The sequence below is a fragment of the Leptosomus discolor genome, chromosome 3 (genome assembly GCF_034619465.1).
Source record: "Leptosomus discolor isolate bLepDis1 chromosome 3, bLepDis1.hap2, whole genome shotgun sequence".
Taxonomy (NCBI): Eukaryota; Metazoa; Chordata; class Aves; order Leptosomiformes; family Leptosomidae; genus Leptosomus; species Leptosomus discolor.
The window spans coordinates 49,530,845-49,551,147 of record NC_141393.1 but is presented as its reverse complement, the minus strand read 5'-3'; the positions used below and the strand labels follow the sequence as shown (position 1 = coordinate 49,551,147).

At 45.5% G+C, this 20,303-nt stretch overlaps 1 protein-coding gene across 1 annotated transcript in view; it reads left to right on the top strand.

Annotated features, from left to right (window-relative positions):
* The window catches only part of PRR5L (proline rich 5 like), a 28,188-nt gene that overhangs the window by 5,047 nt on the left and 2,838 nt on the right, over positions 1–20,303 (top strand). Inside the window, exons 3-7 of the mRNA XM_086463249.1 lie at positions 30–78; positions 10,721–10,778; positions 13,848–13,939; positions 17,256–17,396; positions 18,862–18,988. Of these exons, the coding sequence (XP_086319375.1) occupies positions 30–78; positions 10,721–10,778; positions 13,848–13,939; positions 17,256–17,396; positions 18,862–18,988 (467 nt within the window). The remainder of the gene's footprint in view (positions 1–29; positions 79–10,720; positions 10,779–13,847; positions 13,940–17,255; positions 17,397–18,861; positions 18,989–20,303) is intronic.

The following is a 20,303-nucleotide window of genomic DNA, read 5'->3' as shown; positions in this document are numbered from 1 at the left end:
CCTCATGGCTGCACTCCTTCTGTCTACAGACGGCTGCTGAAGAGTGAACTTGGATCCTTCATCACAGATTACTTCCAGGTATTGCACGATTTGCTTGCTTGCTTTTGAGGTTTGCTCTCTTCAGCTTTTTAGCCTATAAAAGAATTAGGACCCCTTTTTACATGCACTTAGCTTACAAGTTTCGTTTTTGTTTTGCTGCAGATGATGATGGAGGTACTGGACATTTTTGACGGGGGCCATATAGCTTTGGGATTGATCATATTGATGGGAGTATGTGCTAAATTAAGGATAATCTTCCTTTGCACTTAAGAAAGGCTGCTGGTAGCCTGTCAGGGTCAAGATGGAATTCACTTGAACTTTTTGAAGACGATGGATACCTTGTCATAGTTTTTTTCACCCTATTTCTCTAGTACAGAGAATTTGGGAGTAGGTTTTCTGCAACAGGGCTCAGCAAAGGGGAAGAGGAAAGATAACGGCTGTCTGTTTTGGGGGGGGTGAGGGGGCAGAGAAGGAAGTCCCTATCAGCAGGAAATCAACCTGGGTGCTGTTTGCCTTTTAGTCCCAAAAATACAAATGCAACCTGTGAAAAAGTGGAAGATGAAGGATGAGGGAAGACCCGATCAATCACAAATGTGCATAAGTGTTATTGGCTTTTGCTGATGCTGTCCAGATTCGAATGTAACCACATGAAAGTGGGTTGGATGATTTTGAGAGAGCACTGATGTCTTTCAGTGTGACAAGTTGTTCAGTGTAGTGCTCATTAAAAACAAGAAGGAGGCTGCAGAAAACAAGAGGGTTTTCTTCCGTTTGAGTGAAAAAGAGAGAGAAAAGTTCAGTACTTTCTGAAGTGGCTGATGCTGCTGCATACTGTACTAACAGCTTAGAAAGGGGACAAAGAAAACTGAGTGTTGTTTCCTATCGCTGTTAGATTACGTGACTTAAAATATCCCCCACGCTGCTCTATCAAGTGAGAAGCAAACTCCTGCACCCAGGGTAGTTACGTTTCACTTCTTTAAACCCTATCTGTCTGCACAAGTCATTTACTGGAAAGAAACTGCTGCTGGTGCTGAATGGTGGGACGTTTCCTAGATGTGAGAGGGGTCTGTGGCTGGCAGAAAGGCTGTGAGCCCATAGCACAATGTGTCTGGCTTAAGTGGAAATCTGCTGCTGCTCCTGCTAATTTAAAAACAGGCACACGAAAGTTTGCAACTAAATATATATGGCAAATTGAAATTTGGAAGGTCTTGGCCAGGTACCCAGGTACAACGGTGTTAGACACGGTGTGCAAGGCTGGAATAAGCAGAAAATGTACGGAGCCAGCTTCACGCACCTGTAAGCCTGAAGGGAGTGTGGAACTGAGCGCGGTCCCGAGGGACACAAGGTGCTGACATACAGCTGTTACCTGGTGTTGGAAATTCAGTGTGCTGAAAGAGGCCTGGGTGGGTTCCAGCCCTGAATAAGATTCAGCTGCACTGTGTTGCTGTGCAGGAGGACCCCATGACTGCTGGGGACCAGGTGGCTTCCGGCGCTGGGGTCTGGATGTGTTCTCTTCTCCTTCCAGCCTGTAAACCTCAAGCCTCTCACAGTCACGCTGGAGCTCATGGCATTAGCAGAACTCAGTTCTCTTAGTAGTAGAGCTGACAACTGAAGAGTGCTTAGACTGCAGCCAGCTCGCTGCTGAAGGCTGGGTATCTGTGTTGCATCCCTCTTAGCAAGCTGAGGGCATCTGATCTTGTCCTGGGAGAAGGATCTGATCACCAGCACTATTTTCTGCACAAGCAGGAGTGAAAACTCTGGTCTTTCACCCTAATGGCACGGCTGTGCTACTTCAGCCACAGGCTTGCCATCGCAGTGTAGGTGCTCGGCAGTTCCTGTTCTTCCACTGAAGCCACTGGGACTCAAATTTAGTTTCTGGGGTTTTTTTTGCTCGATGTTAAAAAGAGTAACTTGGCATCCATCAGATTTAGCCTGAAGTAAAGCTCTTGGTGCTGGCAAGCAGTGAGATGAGCTGTGAGATAAAGGCTATTGTAGGAAACGAGCCTTTTTCCCTGCTGTGAGCAAAGATGCAGACTTCTTGAAGGCTGACAGTGTGTGGCAGTGAGAAAAGTTACCACTCCCTCCTGAATGTCTTTACTCAAAAATCCTCAGGCCGTGGAGTGGGGAGAAACTATTCATGTGCCAAAGAAGGGTTGACAACATTATTTCATTTGTCTGTGGGTTCAGTTTTGCTGCTGATGCCTGCTGATTTACGGCAATACTGCTGCCACCAAAATGAGCCGAGTTGAATCAGGCTGCTGATTTGGCTGAAAAATAACCTGTCAAGAAAACACAAATTTTTCAGCTACTTCCTTTGACTTGTTGTCCTCATCACCGCTGGCATGGGGGAGGTGATGGGAGCGGTTCACCAGGATGGGGAGTGAGTGAAAGTGCATCTTTTGGCAGTGGATTCCTCTTCCATCTGTGAAAGCCTACTGAAAAGCTATCCTGAGAACCAAGTTTACTGTCCTCTTAGGTTGAAATGGACCTTGAAGGATCTGCCTTCATCTGTAACCAGGCAGCTTTAAATATCCTAGCGCAATTAGAGCACTAACTGAATCATGTAATATTTAGATGTGATAAATTGACTTAAATGTTTTCCATTTCTTATGCCACAGCACTTGAGCCATGGAGATAATTTTTAAAATCACATTTTCCATTTTAAGAGTTCTAGCTCTTACATTATGTCTATTTTATACACACACACAATTTTTCTAACCACTGAATATTTAAGGCTAAAATGGAGCAGAGCTTTTATAGTGAGACAAATCGACCTCTGTGATCAACTTGACTTGATTACTCACAAGTCCTTTTCACCAATGCTCGTGCAAATTACCAGTTTTTAGCTCCTGAAGTTGCTAAAGTAATGTTTAGGAAACGGGTGGGGTTTAGACAGTCTTTCTCTGCTACCAAACCATCACAATACCTGAGTCACTGAGTCTGTTTTGTATTTGAAAGAGAAATGTAATTCCTGTAAGGGTTTCGGTGGGAACTTGGATGTTTCATTCTGAAGGAGATTTGTGTTTATAACTCTGATACTTTAGCAACCCTATTATATATACAAGCCATCTCCTTGGATTGGGGTCTGCGTGTAAATGCCAGATAGCTGGGACTTGTAATATTTACTGCAGATCTGCCTGAAAGCAATGCTCCATGCTCCAGGTTTTCCAGTGCTGATTTTGCCCATGAACTGACCTGACTTTCTGCGCACCCCTCTGCTCAGTAACCTTTGGAAAGGATGAACTGTTCCTTTTCACTCTCTGGGGGCTTGTTAATCTTGAAACTCAGGGGAAAACAGAAATGCTAGCTATTTCACAGCTAACCACTTTAGCAGAACTGCCCACTTTATGCGTATTAACTCCAAACTGTCTCCTCCTGAGACGGAGAGACCCGATCCCTTCCTAGCTACTGTAACCTCTCCTGCACTATGGGCTGCAGATGCAGAAGGTCAGATGCCCAGAGCTGACACCTCTCCAGCCTGATGTCCACTGTCTGCACTGGCAAAGCTGGTAGGTGAGGGACGGCAGATGGACTGTATTTCCTCATTTCATCCCCCTGTGAGAGCTTTGACATCTTAAAACCAGAAGCGAAGCTGTTACATAATTTGCAGCCTGCGGCCACGCAGAGCTGCGGGAGGCAGCAAGTCCTGACTCAGAATTGGGCCTGGCTTTCTGTTTGTATGCTAAACTGGGGAAACCGCAGCGTGCGGGCGCCCGTGCCACTGGGATGTCAAGCAAAGTCAGAATAGCAGGATGATAAAGTAAGCAGCAGCAGCAATGAGGCCAGCCTGGATCCAAGCCAAAACTGATTTTTGTCCTCTCCCTTTAGAGCAGTCAGAAGTGGGGCTGGTGAGCCTTCCCGTGAGCAGGATCCCTCTCACTGTAGGTTAGCTGGCTGGGCAAGGTGGCTGCAGTGGTGGGGGAAAACACCCCCTCCTCCCTCTGCTGTGGCACTGTAAAGCTTTTGCTTAAGTCCCTGCTGCATGTCTTTCAGGGACTCCAGCATCTCTCGTGATGCTTGCTGTCCTTTGAAAGGCTGTTTTTAAAGCCACGCTAACAGCTGAAAACGCTGTGTGTCCCCCTCTCCTGTTTAGTCAAAGAGAAAAAAAAACTGGTGCGTGTGACATTTCTTTCCTTGGTGCCAGGTTTTCTACTTCTACCTGTTTTGCAGCAAGGCGAGGAAATAATTGTGTGAGTCATGGGAGCGATGGTTATGGACATGTAACAGCAGCGCTGGCTCTTCTCTGGCCAAGTGCTGCCTCGTGCCTGCTGCCAGGGGCTGCAGCAGCTCGGCCACTGCCCAAAGGGAGAGAACTTGCACTTGTGTGACTTGCAGAGCTCAGCTGTGTGTCTGCAATAGTCTTTTGGGTCAAGCTGGTCTTTATCGTTGTATTTCTTTCCTCGCTGGCTGGGAACCCCTGTTCTTGCAGGTCTGCTAATTATTTCTGCTTCACCTGGCACTTTCTAGGACTGAACCACCTTGGAGCAGCTCCAGAGACTCCATAGCAACTGCCCAGCTTTGTTATCATGGATGGGGTCACCCAGCAGCTCAGCCCCGTCACTGCCAGCTGAGCAGAGGACCTGGTCCTGGATGGCAGCGGCAGCAGGGACACCTCCTCTCAGGCCCTGTGCCCGTCGGCTCCGCAGGCTTGTGTGATTCAGGCAGAATGGTGCCCAGTTGCTCCCGCTCGAAGCGCCAAGTGGGGCACCATGCCGTGCCCTGGCTAAGCAGGGCTCCGGCCTGGAGCAGTGCCACAGAGCTAGGGCCCAGCCATGGGGCTTTCCCATAGCTGCTGCCATGCTGGCGTGCGGTGGTCTAGACCATAGCAGTGCTGCCTGCTCAGTCTGCCCACCCCGCTTGCTGCCTTACCCTCCCTGCCTCACTTTCTCCCTTTGAGCAGGCTTTATTTTTTATCTGCTTTGAACAAAGCTGTCTCTAGAATAGTAATTTTAGCATGTCATTTCATGTTTGTCTTATGATTTGTTCTCTACATAGGATCTAAATGATCTCTGTGTTTCTGTCGCGATTCCCCCTCTTTCTAGAGGGGGAAAAAAAAAAAGAGGATGCAGGGGAATGCTCCAGGTATGGGATGCTGCAGCTCATACAGATTTGCATTTCGTAAAACACTGCCAAGGAGTACCTAGGTGTTTTGTGTGCAACTGGCAATAACTTTGTGGGAAATACTTGCCAAGTAAGTTTGGGTGATGCTTTTTTTCTCAAATTAACATCAGATTATCCAAGAAACAGTGGCTATGTGCTTGTAGAGCCTGTAAAAGTGTGGTTTAATGCTAGAACACAAAGCCTCAGTTAGCTAGAAGAGGGGGCTGCATTTGACAAATGCTGTAACGTGTAGAAGAAAAGCTGATCTTTTCACCTGGCAAAATGGGGTAAATTATTTTGAGTTTGGTCTGGATCAGTTTACTCCTGTTCCAAGCTTATGTTTCTGTTCGATGACCTAGTATTAATTTGTTCATTTTAATGTGACTTTTTAAAGGCAGACTGGCCATGTTCGATGTGAAAGGAAAACCAGATTTGTCCGTTATTAAAGGCATGTTCCTGTAAAGGTTTTTTCCCCTTGAGAGTAGTGGCTTGTTGGGAAGTAGTAATATTAGGGGATGACTGGCTGTTGACAGGGTGGATGAGAGGGTACCCATCACTGCTGGCACTGCTGCTGTGAGAGGGGAGGCCCCACCAATGCGCCTGGGGTGGCTTCCACCTGCAGGCATTGTGCTGGGGGAGCTGGGATTGCTGCTCCGGATATGGGTGGAGAAACGCACTTCAGTTTCTCTGACAGGGGAGGGGAAGGGGAAAATACCTGTGCCGGGAAGAAGAAGAAAAGAAGGAATTACCTGGAAAGTGTCTACATTTTACAGCACGGCGTGTGACTGCCTTCAGATTACTTTTTTTTTTTTATTCCAAATGATCTCAGCACAGCTTACTCCGCGAGAGCAGCAACCACACGCATGTTGTGGGAGGATCTTTGCTGAGGAAAAGATGAAAAGTGGGTTGTTTTTTTTTTTTTCTGGAGCTTGGAATCCTGTTTTCCAAAACACAGGGCATTTCAAACCTTACTTAAAAGCTTTCTCTCAGCTGCACTTCTTGGTGGAATACCTGAAACAGCTATTGGGGTTTTCTGCACTGAGAAAAGCAAGTGGAGTTCAACCTGCGAGACTTCTGTCTGCTGCAAAACACCTCTCTCCAACTTTCTCGACTGCGTGTACATGTGGGGTGTTAACCCAGGGCTTTTGAAATTCATGCTTTGCCCTAGTGAGAGTCAGGGCAGGTTGGCAGCACCCTGGTGAGCCTGTGGTGTCCCACCGGCGGGGTGAGGACATCCCTGGGGATGCAGGGAAAGCTGCTTGGAAGGAGAGGGAGCCACGACGGCCTCCCCGAGCGCCCAGCTCAGCTGCTGTTGCCCCGGGACTGGAGGGGGCAACTAAACTTTTTCAACTGAATGTGTCCTTCAAGCTCACTTGGTGTGAGTCTTTATCTGGTCTTGCTTGCAAATAAAAAATGTTTTTTTCCTCTTAGCTCTGTGCCTCTGTGTTGCCTCTGGCAACCAGGGATAAAGCAGTAAAATGAGACTTGTAATCTAGACAAAGTCTAATTCAGACCTTCACTGTGGCTGCGTTTACTAGGTTGTATTGATTTGTCAGCAAACCCTGTGGGGTTTTTTAATAAAAATTTTCCTGTCTGGCTTGACCTGAGGGGGTAATGTTCGGATTTAATCCATTTCTAAGCCTGTGACTTTAGCAGAAAAGGCAGATAAGTAAAATTTCCAGATATTTTTAAGATGGGGAGAAGGGAAATAAAGTGTGGTTGTTGATTGGTTTAGGTGTTTGGTTTGGTTTTTTTTAAAGTCTCTCTACGGGAAAAGGGAAAATTTGAGAGGATAATTGAAACATTTGCGGTAACTGTATGGAGCTAAGCTTTTTTTCTTAGAAACCTTAAGAATGAGATGATGCAACCTATTTAGCACATGGAATTACTGATAGTACATTTGTAAGAGCGTTGTACATTCTTTACTACAGGGTAAGGCTTAATGTATCTATTTTTAATAGACAGAACTGTGCTGCCCATAAAGGTGCACAAATGCGTATTTTATTTGCTGACATAGCTATAAAATTACAAAAGAAATCTCTGACAGTGGAAAGCATCAATAATATTGACTTATATGCAAAGTAGCTGGAGAACTGTATCTACAGTGCTCAGGAAGCGTATGTAAATTGAAACCTAATGTTCTAGTGCAGATAGAGAAGGAATTCGTATTTCTTGAGAGAAACACAAGAAAATAAGCATGACACCCTCATACATATGTGTTTGTATATACCTTTTTATTATATAGTAGTTTAAAATGATACAGTAGTAAAGACCAGCTGTAAATTTTCCCTGCAATATATGAGAGGTAGTTACCTTGAGCTATAGGTTGAAAAATAAAGGATAGAAGTGCTTTATTAATAAACTGAAAGCATTTGGAAGGATTAGAGTGCAATATCACTCCAACATTATCTTACTATTCAGGCAGAAAAATGTTCAAAGTGTAAGTGGGTTTCACTTTTTTTTCCCTGTCTTAATTTTTTTCCATTCCAGATTTCTTCTGCCTTCCTTTTTCACATTGTTTGTTTTTTCCTGGAAAGCTTTTTTTGTTGTTGTCTGGAGCCTGACATGTGTAGTGATTTATTTCTGCTGAACAAATCTAATATTCGAATGGATTCCGAACAACTCAGTATTTCCCTCTAAAGCCTGTATTTCTGCTGGAGAATCTTTGCAAAATAGTCACTTTCATTAGTTGATAACAACGTTTGGAAATGTTGCAGTTTGTTTTCATCGTGTGGACATGATTTATCCACCTTGCTAATTGCTGTTGTTGTTGCCCAGGTGAAAACCGTCTCCCAGGCATGTTCTCTTTGCAGCTTACCCATCCTTTGGCAGCCCTCTTCCTCCTGCGCTCTGCTGGGGACTCTGCCTTTCTCTTCCTCTCAACCCTAACACACACCCTAGCTGGGGAGTGAGCCCTAGGCAAAGCCCCTAGCCATGAAAAACTTCTCACCAACAGATTCTTTCTGCTCCCTGCAGCTTCCCTTGACAGCCCTTCCTCACATTGGTGACGATCCATAAATCAGAAAATTGGCTTCTGTAGGAATGGGGCATGGCAGCAGCCAAGGGGGGGGGGGGGGGGGGGGAGGGGGGCACAATTCGAGAGTCCAAAAATCCCCAGAAAGTGGACTTGTTTTCAGAATAAACCTATGGCAAAACCTGAGTAAGCTGTTGTAAGCAGGGTGAGACACCACAGGTTGTGGAGGAGGCATGAAAGGAGTCAGCCAAGACCAAAGCGTGCACTCCTAAGCAGAGAGCTGTGCCCTGCATGAGGCCTGGAGGCAGCCACTTTGCTGCCTGCAGTGTTGCCAGAGCTCTACTTTTACACCTGTGGGCATCCTCAGCTCTTCAGCTGCAAGAGAGTCATTCGCACCCTGTTTGTGAGCGGGTTCACAAGGTCACATGCAAAAGTGCTTTGGGTTCCCGTCTCCACGCGGTTACCTGTGTGCAGAATAGCAATTTTGGGGTGTTCCTCTGACAAACAGGACTGTCCAAGTCAGCTCTGATTCCTGTACTGAAATTCCTATGGTGCGTTAATAGGAAAGTGCTGAAATTTGTTTATAGCTTGACGGTACTGCATGGACAGGATTGCATTTGTACTCTGCTAGAGTTAGTAAAGGGCAAAGTCTTGTGACTTGGATGGGTGGTTCAAATAATGTGTCATCCTATGTGTTGCTCCTAAAATGCTGTGGTTAAATTCTACATTATTTTGAGAATAAGACCATACTAAATATTTTTGGGTTTGAATTCTGAAAAAAAGCCACCTGGTAGCAGGGCCGAATTACCTTCCTTACAGGTATGACCATTAATTATTTTTCCCTGGTATGCACTCTGCAGTGTTTAGCCATTATTGCTACTAGCAGAGCTTACACTGCTGAATTGGGTGGCTGTTCCTCCTTACGTTGTGACTGGATAAACATTAGGGGATGCAGGTTATTGGTTTGTTTTTTTTTCAAGCAGTGTCTCAAAAGCACTTACATCTGGCTCATTTAAGACAAGTAAGCCGTTGTAGCAAAACATGAGTTAAAAGTTTTAGTGTGGATGAAGTAGCCATGAGATGGGACAAGAGCCACCCACCACACTTCTTTCACGCCACAAAGACAAAGTCCGTGCAGTCTTGTCTTGACTCGAGAGGAAACTTCATGGAAGTTCCACCTGCTACCCGTAGCACGTGTGGTGACCAGTGAGCATATATAACTTGTTCTTTCTTCAGGCCCTTTTTGCTGAAATCTTGACAAGGACATATTGCCATTGGAAAAATTTCTTGCTGGTATCGCAGTGGCACCCAGCCCAAAGGGTGTCAGAGCTCATCTTGCATGAAGTGAGATTCCAAAGCAAAATCTTGAATTCAGCCCCTGATTTTATTAATGTCAGTATTTTCCTACGTGACAGCTGTTTGAATTTAAATTCTCCACCAGGACAATGCATCCAGAGGTGTTTCCTTACTGATAGGATGTATGGTGGTCTCTTCAGTTCCTCATTGTCAACCTACTCACGAACGACTGCTGGAGTCTGTCTGATTAGATGCTGTTTTAAGGAAGAGCCCTTCCTTTTCTACACATTTCAATGATGTCTGATGCTACCGAGTAGGACTCTTGAGGTGCAGCCTTGACCTGGTTACCTGTTAAAAGCTGGAGGATGAACATGAGAGAGGTGTCTCTGAATATTGTGCACTACCCTGATATTGAGTCCTTTCAGAGGGACTGAAGGCTTTATTCTCTGTCAATATGATCTCTGTGGTAGGACTGAACCTTTTAGGATGTTGTAATAGCATGTTGTGTGGTGATTGCAGCTCCTTTCTCTGGGATTCTCAAAGCTTTTCAGAATAACTGATCCTCCTAGCGCTGGTGGGAGAACAAAAAGGTAGGTGGTGTTTTTGTGCCGTTCTTATGTTTGGGGAAATGGGAACAGAAAACTTATCAGATATTTAGATGTCCTGAACTGCAAACAGGCACATCGATACCTTGACGTGTCTGGTCCATGATAGTTCAGTTTATCTAGAAAGACTGTCTCCTGCTGCTTATTCTGCAGCTTAACACTGCACACTAAGATGATCCAACTGCTTGATACAGCAAAAAAAAAAAATGGCCTCATAGAAAGAGAATAGGTAGGAATAGAGAAGTGAGGGCTAGGGAGCTGAGCTGGCTTATTGTGTAGTTGGGCAAGCGCCAAGCTAGTGCAAAGGAAGAAGAGAGTGGGACGTTTTGGTAGCATTTGGCCCTTTGGTCACCTCCATCATACAGCTGAGGTATAGCTTATGTGGCTGCACTCTTCTGTTAAGAACCATTTCATTTTCTTCTGTCCCTCCTTGTGACCTGGGATAGGTCCTTCCTTCCCACTTCTGGCACGTTTTCTAGCTGTCTACTCTGTCTGCTGTGTTCTCTTGTCTGGCTGAACAGGAGGGGGTTAATGAATGTACAGCACCCAGAGACCAGGTCTGGTGGCAGTGCTGGGAGAAAGTACTGCGATATGACTAATCTTTAGATAACTGCATGCAAAGTGGATAACATCTGAAAAAAATTAATTCTTCCATGTTTATTTTAAACCTCAGAAAAGGCAAACGCATATCTCTCTTCTCTCTTGGCAGAACCAACTCCTTGCGAAAGGCTTGCTGTTTATAGAGGAGAAGGTTAAGCTGTGTGAAGGCAAGTATAGTAAGAAACCCATTCGGGAAAGGAGTTGTGCTTTGATGTTTGGTCAGATAAGATGACTTGCATGTCTGGAAAGTGTACAGCCCTTTCTGGTACTGCCTCAGGGTGTCATGCAACCTTGGGAGAGCCAGGTTGCACCACAGCCCTTGTAAGGATTAAGGGATGAGGGGCGGTTGAATAGCCACATAGCTGCAACACTCCCACCAGCTGCGTCTTTATTGCGAGAGCAGGAGCATGGGTCTCGTGTGGCAGCTGAGCCTGGGCTCAAAGCAGTGCTGGGCTGGACACGGGTCCTGTTGCAAAACTGCCGAGAGCTGCCTTCTGCCTTTTATTTCTCAGTATCATCCGCAGCTCACTGTAAGCACAATTTTGGTTACCATATCATGCTTTGGAGAGCTGAACTGACAGGCTGTGTGTAAGCTTACAGAAAAAACCAGTCACTTGGGTGGGCATGAAATCCTTCAGGAAAGAAGTCCATCACAAGTGGAGTTCTGTTGCTACTGCAGAGCCTGTGTTGGGTGTGTGGGGAGTTAGTCACATTTATTAACAGTTTGATCAAGCAGAGCGAGCTGTCTAGGGCACATGTCTTTATTCAAAATTAGGCTGCTGTTTGCTTTGACCCAGTTTTGTAGCCTGTAGGGAAGATCCCTTGCTAATCACCAGCCTGCTGTAACTGGGTCATTAAATGTGAATAGACACTTACAATCTCGCATCATTGTTGGTGCTGGATTCCTCTGCTCTGTTCTTCACAGAGTGACTTCTCTGCCCAGCCAGCAGGCTGTAGGACTCAGACCCTGAAGGAGCTGTGCGCTTGCCAGCCTCCTGCTTTGTGCGTGCTTCTTTGGCCCTGGCCCTGTAAGGAAGGAAAAAAGGCAGACTCATGCATTTTCCCAAAGACGGGTGCCTCTCTGGCCGCTGCTAGCTCTTCAGAATGAGTGCTGCACAGCTTATCATAGGTTTTGTTCTCTCTGTTCATATAAAACTATCCTAATATCTGTTTTAATTCAATTAATTGTGAAAATTGAGTTCCTGTCTGTCGCAAGCTGAGAGCTGCCAGGGAGTAGTTCACAGTTACTCAAATAGTTGAGGTAAGATGAAGCTTCCCAGGCAGACAGCAAAACCCTCTTCCTACGCCTCATTTTTTGGTCCCTAGTTTGCAGTGACGCTGGAGCCACTTTGCCCATGCAGGCTGGCAGCTCTGCAGGAGATGACTCATGGACACCTTTCTTTCATAATGTGTAGGCTTGTTACAGGTTTTGTGGTCACAGCAACAACAACTTCTTGTACGTGCTTCTCGGTTAGCTCTGTCTTCCTGGAAAATTTCTGCTGTCCCAGTACTTGGAGATGGAATGACGTTCCTGCTGCAGGGCATGGCAATGTTTCACTATGTCTGTTTTTCAAATCGCAGCCTCTTATTTTAACATGATTTTTCTTTATACAGTCTGTCAGAATCTCTACAGAATTTCCATGCCTGTAGGATTTATGGTTTCTTGGAGAAACAAGCCATTCCCCCTTCCCCTTCAGAAGGAGAAGTGACCTAACATTTCATTCCGGCTCTGCACAGCAGAGTGTCGCAGTGCTGGGGAGGAGGCAGAGGAGGGGAAAATTTAAACATTCAATTACTCTGTTTCCTTTTGTCTTTTTCACTTAGAGTGGCAGTTTCTGGTGGTGGGTAGCTGTTATGGGGATGTTGGGTAGGTGCTCATCTGCCTGCAGTTCCAGTTTTGAAGCAGTCATTGCACCTGGCACAGCGAAGCCTCCCTCTGAACCCTCCCTCTGAACCCTCCTGCCGTCGTTGGTGGGCACTCTGCTCAAAAGGGAACGGGTGCAGGGTCTGGTCCTGCTGGCTCTGCTCTCTGGCTGTGTCCTAAGCAGCACCACCTACGGGCAAGCACAGTGAAAGCCCGTGTGGAAGTCTCCAGGTGGGGAAAGCACTTCAGTACACGGTGATAAGGCTCCTTTGAGTTGCAATTTTATGTGTGTTCCAGTTCTTTTACTCACCTTCAGGCCGAGCCTTCGAAGCTGTCTGGAGCATGTCTGCCATGCCATGACTGCTCCTTGAGTCTTGGCTGCTTGTGAGCTCCAGCTAGGGCTCTGTGGAAGGCATCCTGGAAAATCCTTTTATCAGAAACTTGTGTTATTAAACCTGGGTCTGTATTTGCACCTGAAATTTCTGGGAAATGTACCTAAAACTTGCAAAAACACTACAAACCTTTGGCCTTTGGGATGGCAGAGATCTAAAAAACTTAGAGGTTTTGGGCTCAAATGCTGAGGAACACACAGCTCTGTAAGTCAAGCCTATGAGCATAATTTACAGTGTGTGTTCAAACCATTACGTTCAGTAAAGCATTTTTTGTTAATAATAGGCTTTTGACCACAGTTATATTCCTATTATGGGAATCATGAGTCGCATAATTCCGTCTGCCTTCATTTTAAATACCCACTTGCATTTGGGGATATTTGTTCGAGTCAGAGTCTTATGAGGGGTGGCCACGAGTGGATTTAGTTCGGGAACCTCCCCAAGTGCCACGTTTGAGAGGCATGCTGTGGCTTTGTGGCTCGTTAGGGTCCTGACTGCTGTGTCTGTGCTTGGGAGTGGGGGGACACTGGAGGGGGCTCAGCTCTTGTAAGTGGTCTCTCTGACTCTGTTGCCACAGAACAGCTGATGCTGGCTGTGACCTGCTGGCTCTCAGACTCAGCTGCTGCTGTGTGGCTGAGCTCCCACGCTATTCGAGCGTGCTAACTGTGAGATTACACAGTCCTTTGCTGTGGTGGTAAAGCTTCCAGTTGAAGGGGGCCTTCACTCTTTTGTTGGGATTGGTCTCATGTTTTGCGTAGCGCTGTCTTCGTAGCAGCAAGTGACAGAGCAATTTATGGTCACAGCCTTGTGTCTCTGGCAGTTAAGGCGAAGCTTAGCTGAGCAATGTCCAGTTTTGGATGGCAACTGTGAATGTGAAGGGTGGGTTTGTATCTCTTACTCTGGGGAGAGCAGTGGGAAAATTCAGCTTGATTTTAGTGTCCTTGCCACTAAAGCTCTTGCTCCTTCTTGCTCTGTTTTCATAGGTGAGGATCGCATTGATGTCCTGTCTGAAATCTGGGATCACTATTTCACAGAGACTCTTCCTACGCTCCAGGCAATATTCTACCCAGTCCAGGTAATCTTAATTTTAATTCAGTCTTCAGTCAGGTGAAGCAATCTACCTGCAATGTCTGTGAATGGCATGTGGAAACTTCTGTTCCAGCAGCACTGTTTGGGCAGTGGCTAAACTGGTTTCAAAAACTTTAAACTAAATCCAGGAGGAAGTAGAGTTTGCCCAGGTCAGCATTGGCTGTCTAAGAAGGACTACTAAAATCTACTGGGCAAGCACAGTGTTTTGGGCTGAATTTATTCCCATTTGTCTGCCCTCTGTCCATGCTTAGCTAAGTTTGAACACTGAAACTGTTGGACTACACCTTGTCTAGACTGAAGCTCTGGGACATTTGTATTTATAGTTCTTCTGTTTTTAAACACCTGGGACTGTTGGTGCAGATGACAGCACTGACAGCTTGTACCCCTGCTCTTCAGAGGGACAAATCTGAAGACTAGATCAAGAGCAAATGTGTTTAACTGACCCTAGCTACTTTTGGAGGGCTCATGTCCCAGTTGTGCCTTTGGAAAATCCTCTGTTGGGTTTTTTGGAGCTTTAATAACAGAACAAGTAAATCTGTGGGTAGAGGATGAACGAACAACTTTATGTAAGACCTGTTTGCACTGGGTATTTTGAAAGCTGACTATCCCATCAGAAGTGTTGAGCTGTATCATTTTTTGATATAGTTTTAGTGAGGATTTCCGTATGAACAGTCTAAGTATCTCCCCAGCCTATTTTGATCTTGTCTTCCATCAGAGGAAAAAAAGAACTTGGCTCATGAGGAGACTGACATTCTTGGAAATGCTAGCCTCCTCCTCTTGACTTTTGCCTCTTCCACAAGAAACGCTTTCCAGAGCCTTTTGAAATTATTTTTCCCCTGTATTGTTTGAAAAGCAGCAGATAAAGCTCAAAGGTTGCCATTTTCCTCTAATCCTGTTAAAGCTGGCATTTCCTAAAGGACTTCTGCAAAGACAGACACTAACCTTTCTGCTGTGTTTATTTTTATTCTTTCCTTGCTGCAGATGCTTAAAGGTAGGTGTTTGGCAGGTAAAACTGCACAATTATAATGCCTTCCCTTTCTCCTTTTGCGACTTATTCTAATTCAGGGAGCGACCTAATGTGTGTAAGCAGGAGCTTGTCTGCACTGCAGCTCTCTGTGCCCTGTGGAAACAGCTGAGCTAACTGTGTGCAGTACCCACCGATGCTAGTAATTCTGCTGCTTATCAGAAAAATGCACTCCCCTGTTATTAAATGTCTGAATGAGAAACTGAACAATAGTTACTGCACAGTGGTTGCAGCTTTTGGAAGTAACCTGCTGGTAGCGGTGAAAGCGTGACTGGGGCATGTTGAGATTGTTTGAAAGCATAACTTTCTTGCTATGTTTGTCTTGTCAAAATATCCGAGTGGCTCAAAAATATTTTATAGAAGCTGTGAAGTTAGGGAAGTATTGCCATTTTATGAATGAGGTAACAGACAGCATATTTAAAGCTTTGTAGGCACTAAGTCCCATGCAAATGTACAGATTTAAACTGCATAAATACCTCCAAGAATTTGACTCTGAGTAAGCTGCCCTAGGCTACAACAGAAAGAGTTGCTGTGCAGCAAGAAATAAGAAATTGCTCTTATCCCAGGCCAATGCCCTAATAACAAGACTGGGCTCATCCTACAAACAGGGAACTGCATGTGCCTATTCTGTATGGTGTCACCATGTGTGAGGAGAGCTTGTCTAGCAAATCTCTCTCACCAAGTTGCGGTTCTTCATGCAACGCGCTGGTAGATGGGAAAGTCAATTTGTTGTCGGTTCCCCATCCTTTGCTGCAAATGTCAACGTGATTATTTAGTTGTACTCTTCTGTGATCCCAGCGAGTGCCCATTCAGAATGAAAGTCAGCCAGACAAATGTGAGAGCATATGTTATCAAAGGTGGTAACTAGGAGTAACTCCCTATCTCGGCCGAGTTGAAACTCAAGGCTCATAGCTGTTGCAGAAATATGACCTTTAAGCAGCAAAGTTGGTTAAATTGCTGTACAGAGGGAAACTATGTAAACAGGTCACTGGCTTTTGTATAGTTACAGTTGTTGATGTAACTACTTGGTGTGGAAAAAGTATCGCAAATCTTGTTTTGTTTGGCACAGAAAATGTTTGCATTTTGAAATGGGGTATTAACTTAGTAGGACTAAACTCCATGATATAAATAAAAAATGTGCAGCTGATGAAATATAGTTCAGAGATAAGTACCTGTCTTTTCTACACCTCTGTGTTTCTAAACCCGCAGCGATGGTTTAAAACAGCAAAGCGCTTTTATTATGGCCAATCTGCCCTCCAGACTATTTGCTTTAATCTGCATTTACATATTGATGATGCTGTTAATTATGACATTAAACCCATTATGAGTTAATGATTAACTGCTGTTCATTCCTTCCAGCTAAATATTTGCCGTGTTGAGTGTGTTATGGAGACCATAAAATGGTTCCCAAACAGACCATGGGGCAGAGATTAACGTGCTGGGAAGAACAAGGGAAACTCTTCAGGCCAGGAAGTGCTGGGCAGGGCTGGGAGGAAAATTTCTGCTGTTAAGCTGTAGTGGGGCAAGAGAAAGTCGTGCAGATGTCCAGCATAGCAGAAGGAAAGGCGGTAACACCAGAATGCCTAATGGAGTCCAACTGTGTTTAAATATGCCGGGAAATATTACAGCAGCAGCATCTGTTAAGCCTGCTCACTTATGGTGTTGGTGTTAAAAGGTAACTGCGAGGACACGGAGCGCCTTGCGGTGAAAATCAAAGCCGTTGCTTTTTGAAATGATATTTGGTACAAGCAGTCTTGCTGGCTTTGCTCTAGCCTGAATCCTAAAATCTGTAATGGACTGAATTGTGGATTTTTGTCGTATCAGCAAGGTCCAAAGTTGAGCAAAAAGAGGATCCAACACAGACCAGAGGTAGGCTCAGGAACATGTTGTACCTGCCAAATGTTCTCTGATTTCTCAGCTCTGAGTGGCAAAAACACAAGTGGCATCCCTCCTGGGCTTTGGATGTTTGTCACCAAATTGGAAGGCAGTTGGGTTTCATGAATACGTAGTCTTTTGGTGAAATAGATGCCCATTTCTGGCTTCACTCCAAACCTAGTGGTGCCTCAGATGAGGTGTTGCACAGAATTTGTGTGGGACAGAGACTGAGAAGGAAGTGGCCAGAGAGTACCATGAATCCTCAGCTTGAGCAGCTGTGGGATGCTTTGCCACAGCAGCAATGGGCAGGATAGACCCTTTCTGTCTGTGTGCATACTTGTGTTGGTGTGATGCTCACACCTCCCTTTACCGATGTGTGGATTTTGCCTTCTGTGTTTTTTAGGGTCAGGAGTTGACTATTCGTCAGATTGCTCTTCTTGGCTTCAGAGACTTGGTCTTGCTAAAAGTGAAGTTGGAAGAAATTCTTCCTCTAGTCCAGACAAAGCCCCCAGCTTCCATTGTCCAGATGCTGTTAATTCTGCAGGTAGGGAGCCTCTGCTCTTCTTCATCTGATGCCACTTGGCTATCTTGACCTTGTTGGACTAATATGAACCCTGGAAAGGGGTGTGGGGAGGGTGGAGGGTGTGATGAAGGGGAAGTGATGTGTGCTTATTTGAGAGTGATGAATGTAGAAATAAGAGCTGAATTTGAATGTCCTGAGCTTTCCTGGGAACAGTTAAGGATGTTGCCATGAAAGGGACAGGCTCTGCTCTTTGCTGTTTGTGGGGTTTTTTTGTACGTCTCCTCCTCAGTGAGGAACAGTCTCAAGACTGTCTTTTTCAGATAAATTTTCACCTCCTAGTTTCTCTGAATGCCTCTTTGTGCCCTAGTTTTCTTGGTTTCTCAGCTTTGCAATGAGAGGATGAGTCTCCATCACAGCAGATTGTGGAATTTGAACGAGCTGTGGCTGCTGGCTGCCTGATGCCATCCCCTTGGCTGGCCGGGACACTGAGCAGTGCCCATGAGAGGAGGAACAGTTTTTGGCTACAGGCAAAAACACTATAGATCTTCCAAAGGCCTCTCCCAAGAGACCCAGACCTTCTGTGAGGACTATCCTCTTTATCCAGACTTCGAGAGAGTATTTTCCAAGCATGTCAAATACAGCCAAGTATACCAGCCTTCTTACCTTTTTATATCACCCAACATGGCAGTCCTGCACAATGCCATTACAGGTGGCTGTTTGGGTTCCTCTCGCTTTTATTTCTTCTCCAATATACCTTATTATAATGAGTGGTGAGGAATGAAATCAGAATTGCGAAGTGGCTAAGCTGGTATTTTGGTATGAGTTCTCGCTGTTCTGATGTTCCCAGTGACCCAGACTGTAACAGCAGGAGATACTGAAGTGCTAGCTCCATTTCCCGGCAATATTTTAATAAAAGAATCTGGAGGGTGAAGAGGGTCTCAAAGCGACACATTTGAAAAAGAAAAACTTACTGAGGCTTTGCAGGAAGTTAAGTCTGTGAGCGGTTTCTGAAATTACTGTTAAATTGGTTAGTGTTATCTGCCATCTTCACAGCTCTTAGCTCAACTGCAGCGGGTGCTTTTCCTGCAGGCCTGCCTAGGAGAAGAGCAGTGCTTTGCCCAAGGTGTGTTAAGGCTTTTCTACAGGGATGTTTCCTGGTCAAACTGCCCTGGTATGATTATATTGCTGTAGTTACACCGTGCAAATCCCCGGGTGAGCGTACCTTGTACCTTCCTGTCCCTTGGTCAGAAAAAAGACAGCTAGCTGCTCAGTGTCCCTAGGGTTATGGCTGTGACTTGAACAAGGAGGCTGACCTGAATGGCATCTGAACCTCTGTCTGGGCTTATCAGCTGCGCTCCTCCAAATGGCCCACCAATATGGCTGGGATATTCCAGAGCAGAGATATTTGACAGACCACAGGCTTTACTCAAAAACCTTACTCAAAGCTATATATGGGTAATGTTGACTTTTTATGTTTGAATTTCAGAGTGTCCATGAGCCTACTGGCCCCAGTGAGGGCTACCTGCAGCTGGAAGAACTGGTCAAGCAGGTGGTATCGCCGTACTTGGGTTTATGTGAGGATCTTAGCTTCTCTGGGAGCACCTGCCTGCTTGGTAAGACATGTGTGTCCTGCAGGAGCTCTTATTGGGTTACACGGACTGGTTAATGAGGCAGCGCACATCTGCTAGGAAAGGAGACAGTGCATGACTCCATGAAACACAGAAAACAAAGGCTGAAACACCCTCGAGAAGGTCCTGGTCAATATGTTTCTGAATGTAGATTTTTGTGACAGGCTTTTTATTTTCCGCGACCAAGTGAACTAGTTCTGCCCCACAACTGCGCGCACACACATACAACATCTCCCCTCTTTCTGGAGATGGGCTGGATTTTGAAACTCCCTGGTCTGTGCCTGGTGTACTGCTCTCACCCCAGGAAGAGACTGCACCCTGTCCTTTGCTTCCTGCTCTCTGTCCGGGCTCACTAGCCTGCTCTGGCTGCCAGCATTCCCACGCTCACTGCTGCATCAGCCAGCCTTTGCAAACAGCCTAGCTGTTGCATGCTCATGCTGAGGGCCTACAGGTTTTTTTTTTGCGTGAAGTCTTCCTTCCATCTGAGGACTCTGTTTAAAAAGAAATAAAAATTTGTGTTTGAGCTGTGGGTGAATGGGCCTAGGTGAGGGAAATGGCACTTCATTTCAGGAAGGGGATGCTTATAGTGGAAAGCTTCTGCACACTTGAGCCAGGAGCTCTGCCTACATGCATGGCCAGCCAGAAGGGGTTGGCTACCTACGGAGTGGGCGTAGTGATACTGATTGGATAGTCAAGACGATTTAAATAGAGCAAGTGAAGAAAGCTCTAGTCTCCCTCTGTTTTTATAAGCTCTAGCCTTTGCTTCAATGCAAATCATAGCAGGCCGGAGACACAGAGCCTGCCTTGTGTTACTCCTTAGCAGCACAGGGTAAAAGATGGACTTGCAGTAGCAGGACTTACCAGGGCCCAGTGATCTGTGCCTGTAACTCATGGCATCGCTTTAGGCAAACTATAGCTCAGGGGTTTTGTTCTTGTGGTTGTTGGGCAATTAAATATCCTTTATGCAAGTGAACATGGTTATAGGGGTCAGCACTGATTTCACAGAACTGATCCTGAGGCTAAATGTAGACCACACTGCCCTGTAAAAGTTGAACTTTGACAAATTTGATTGTCTTGCTGTTTATGGACATCTGCATGCTGCTGGGATAATTTGAAAGGTAGCCTGACCTGTACAGAGGTTTCTAGCCATCCTGGAGTTCCGCCAGCTGAACAAGGCTTTAGTGTCATTAAAATAAAAAAGTTCACATGAACTGGCCTTGTAAAGTTTATGTGCCTTAAAGTATTTTTACTTTGATTTTAGCTGTCATTTATTTGTATGGTTTTCCAAGGTAGCCTTTTG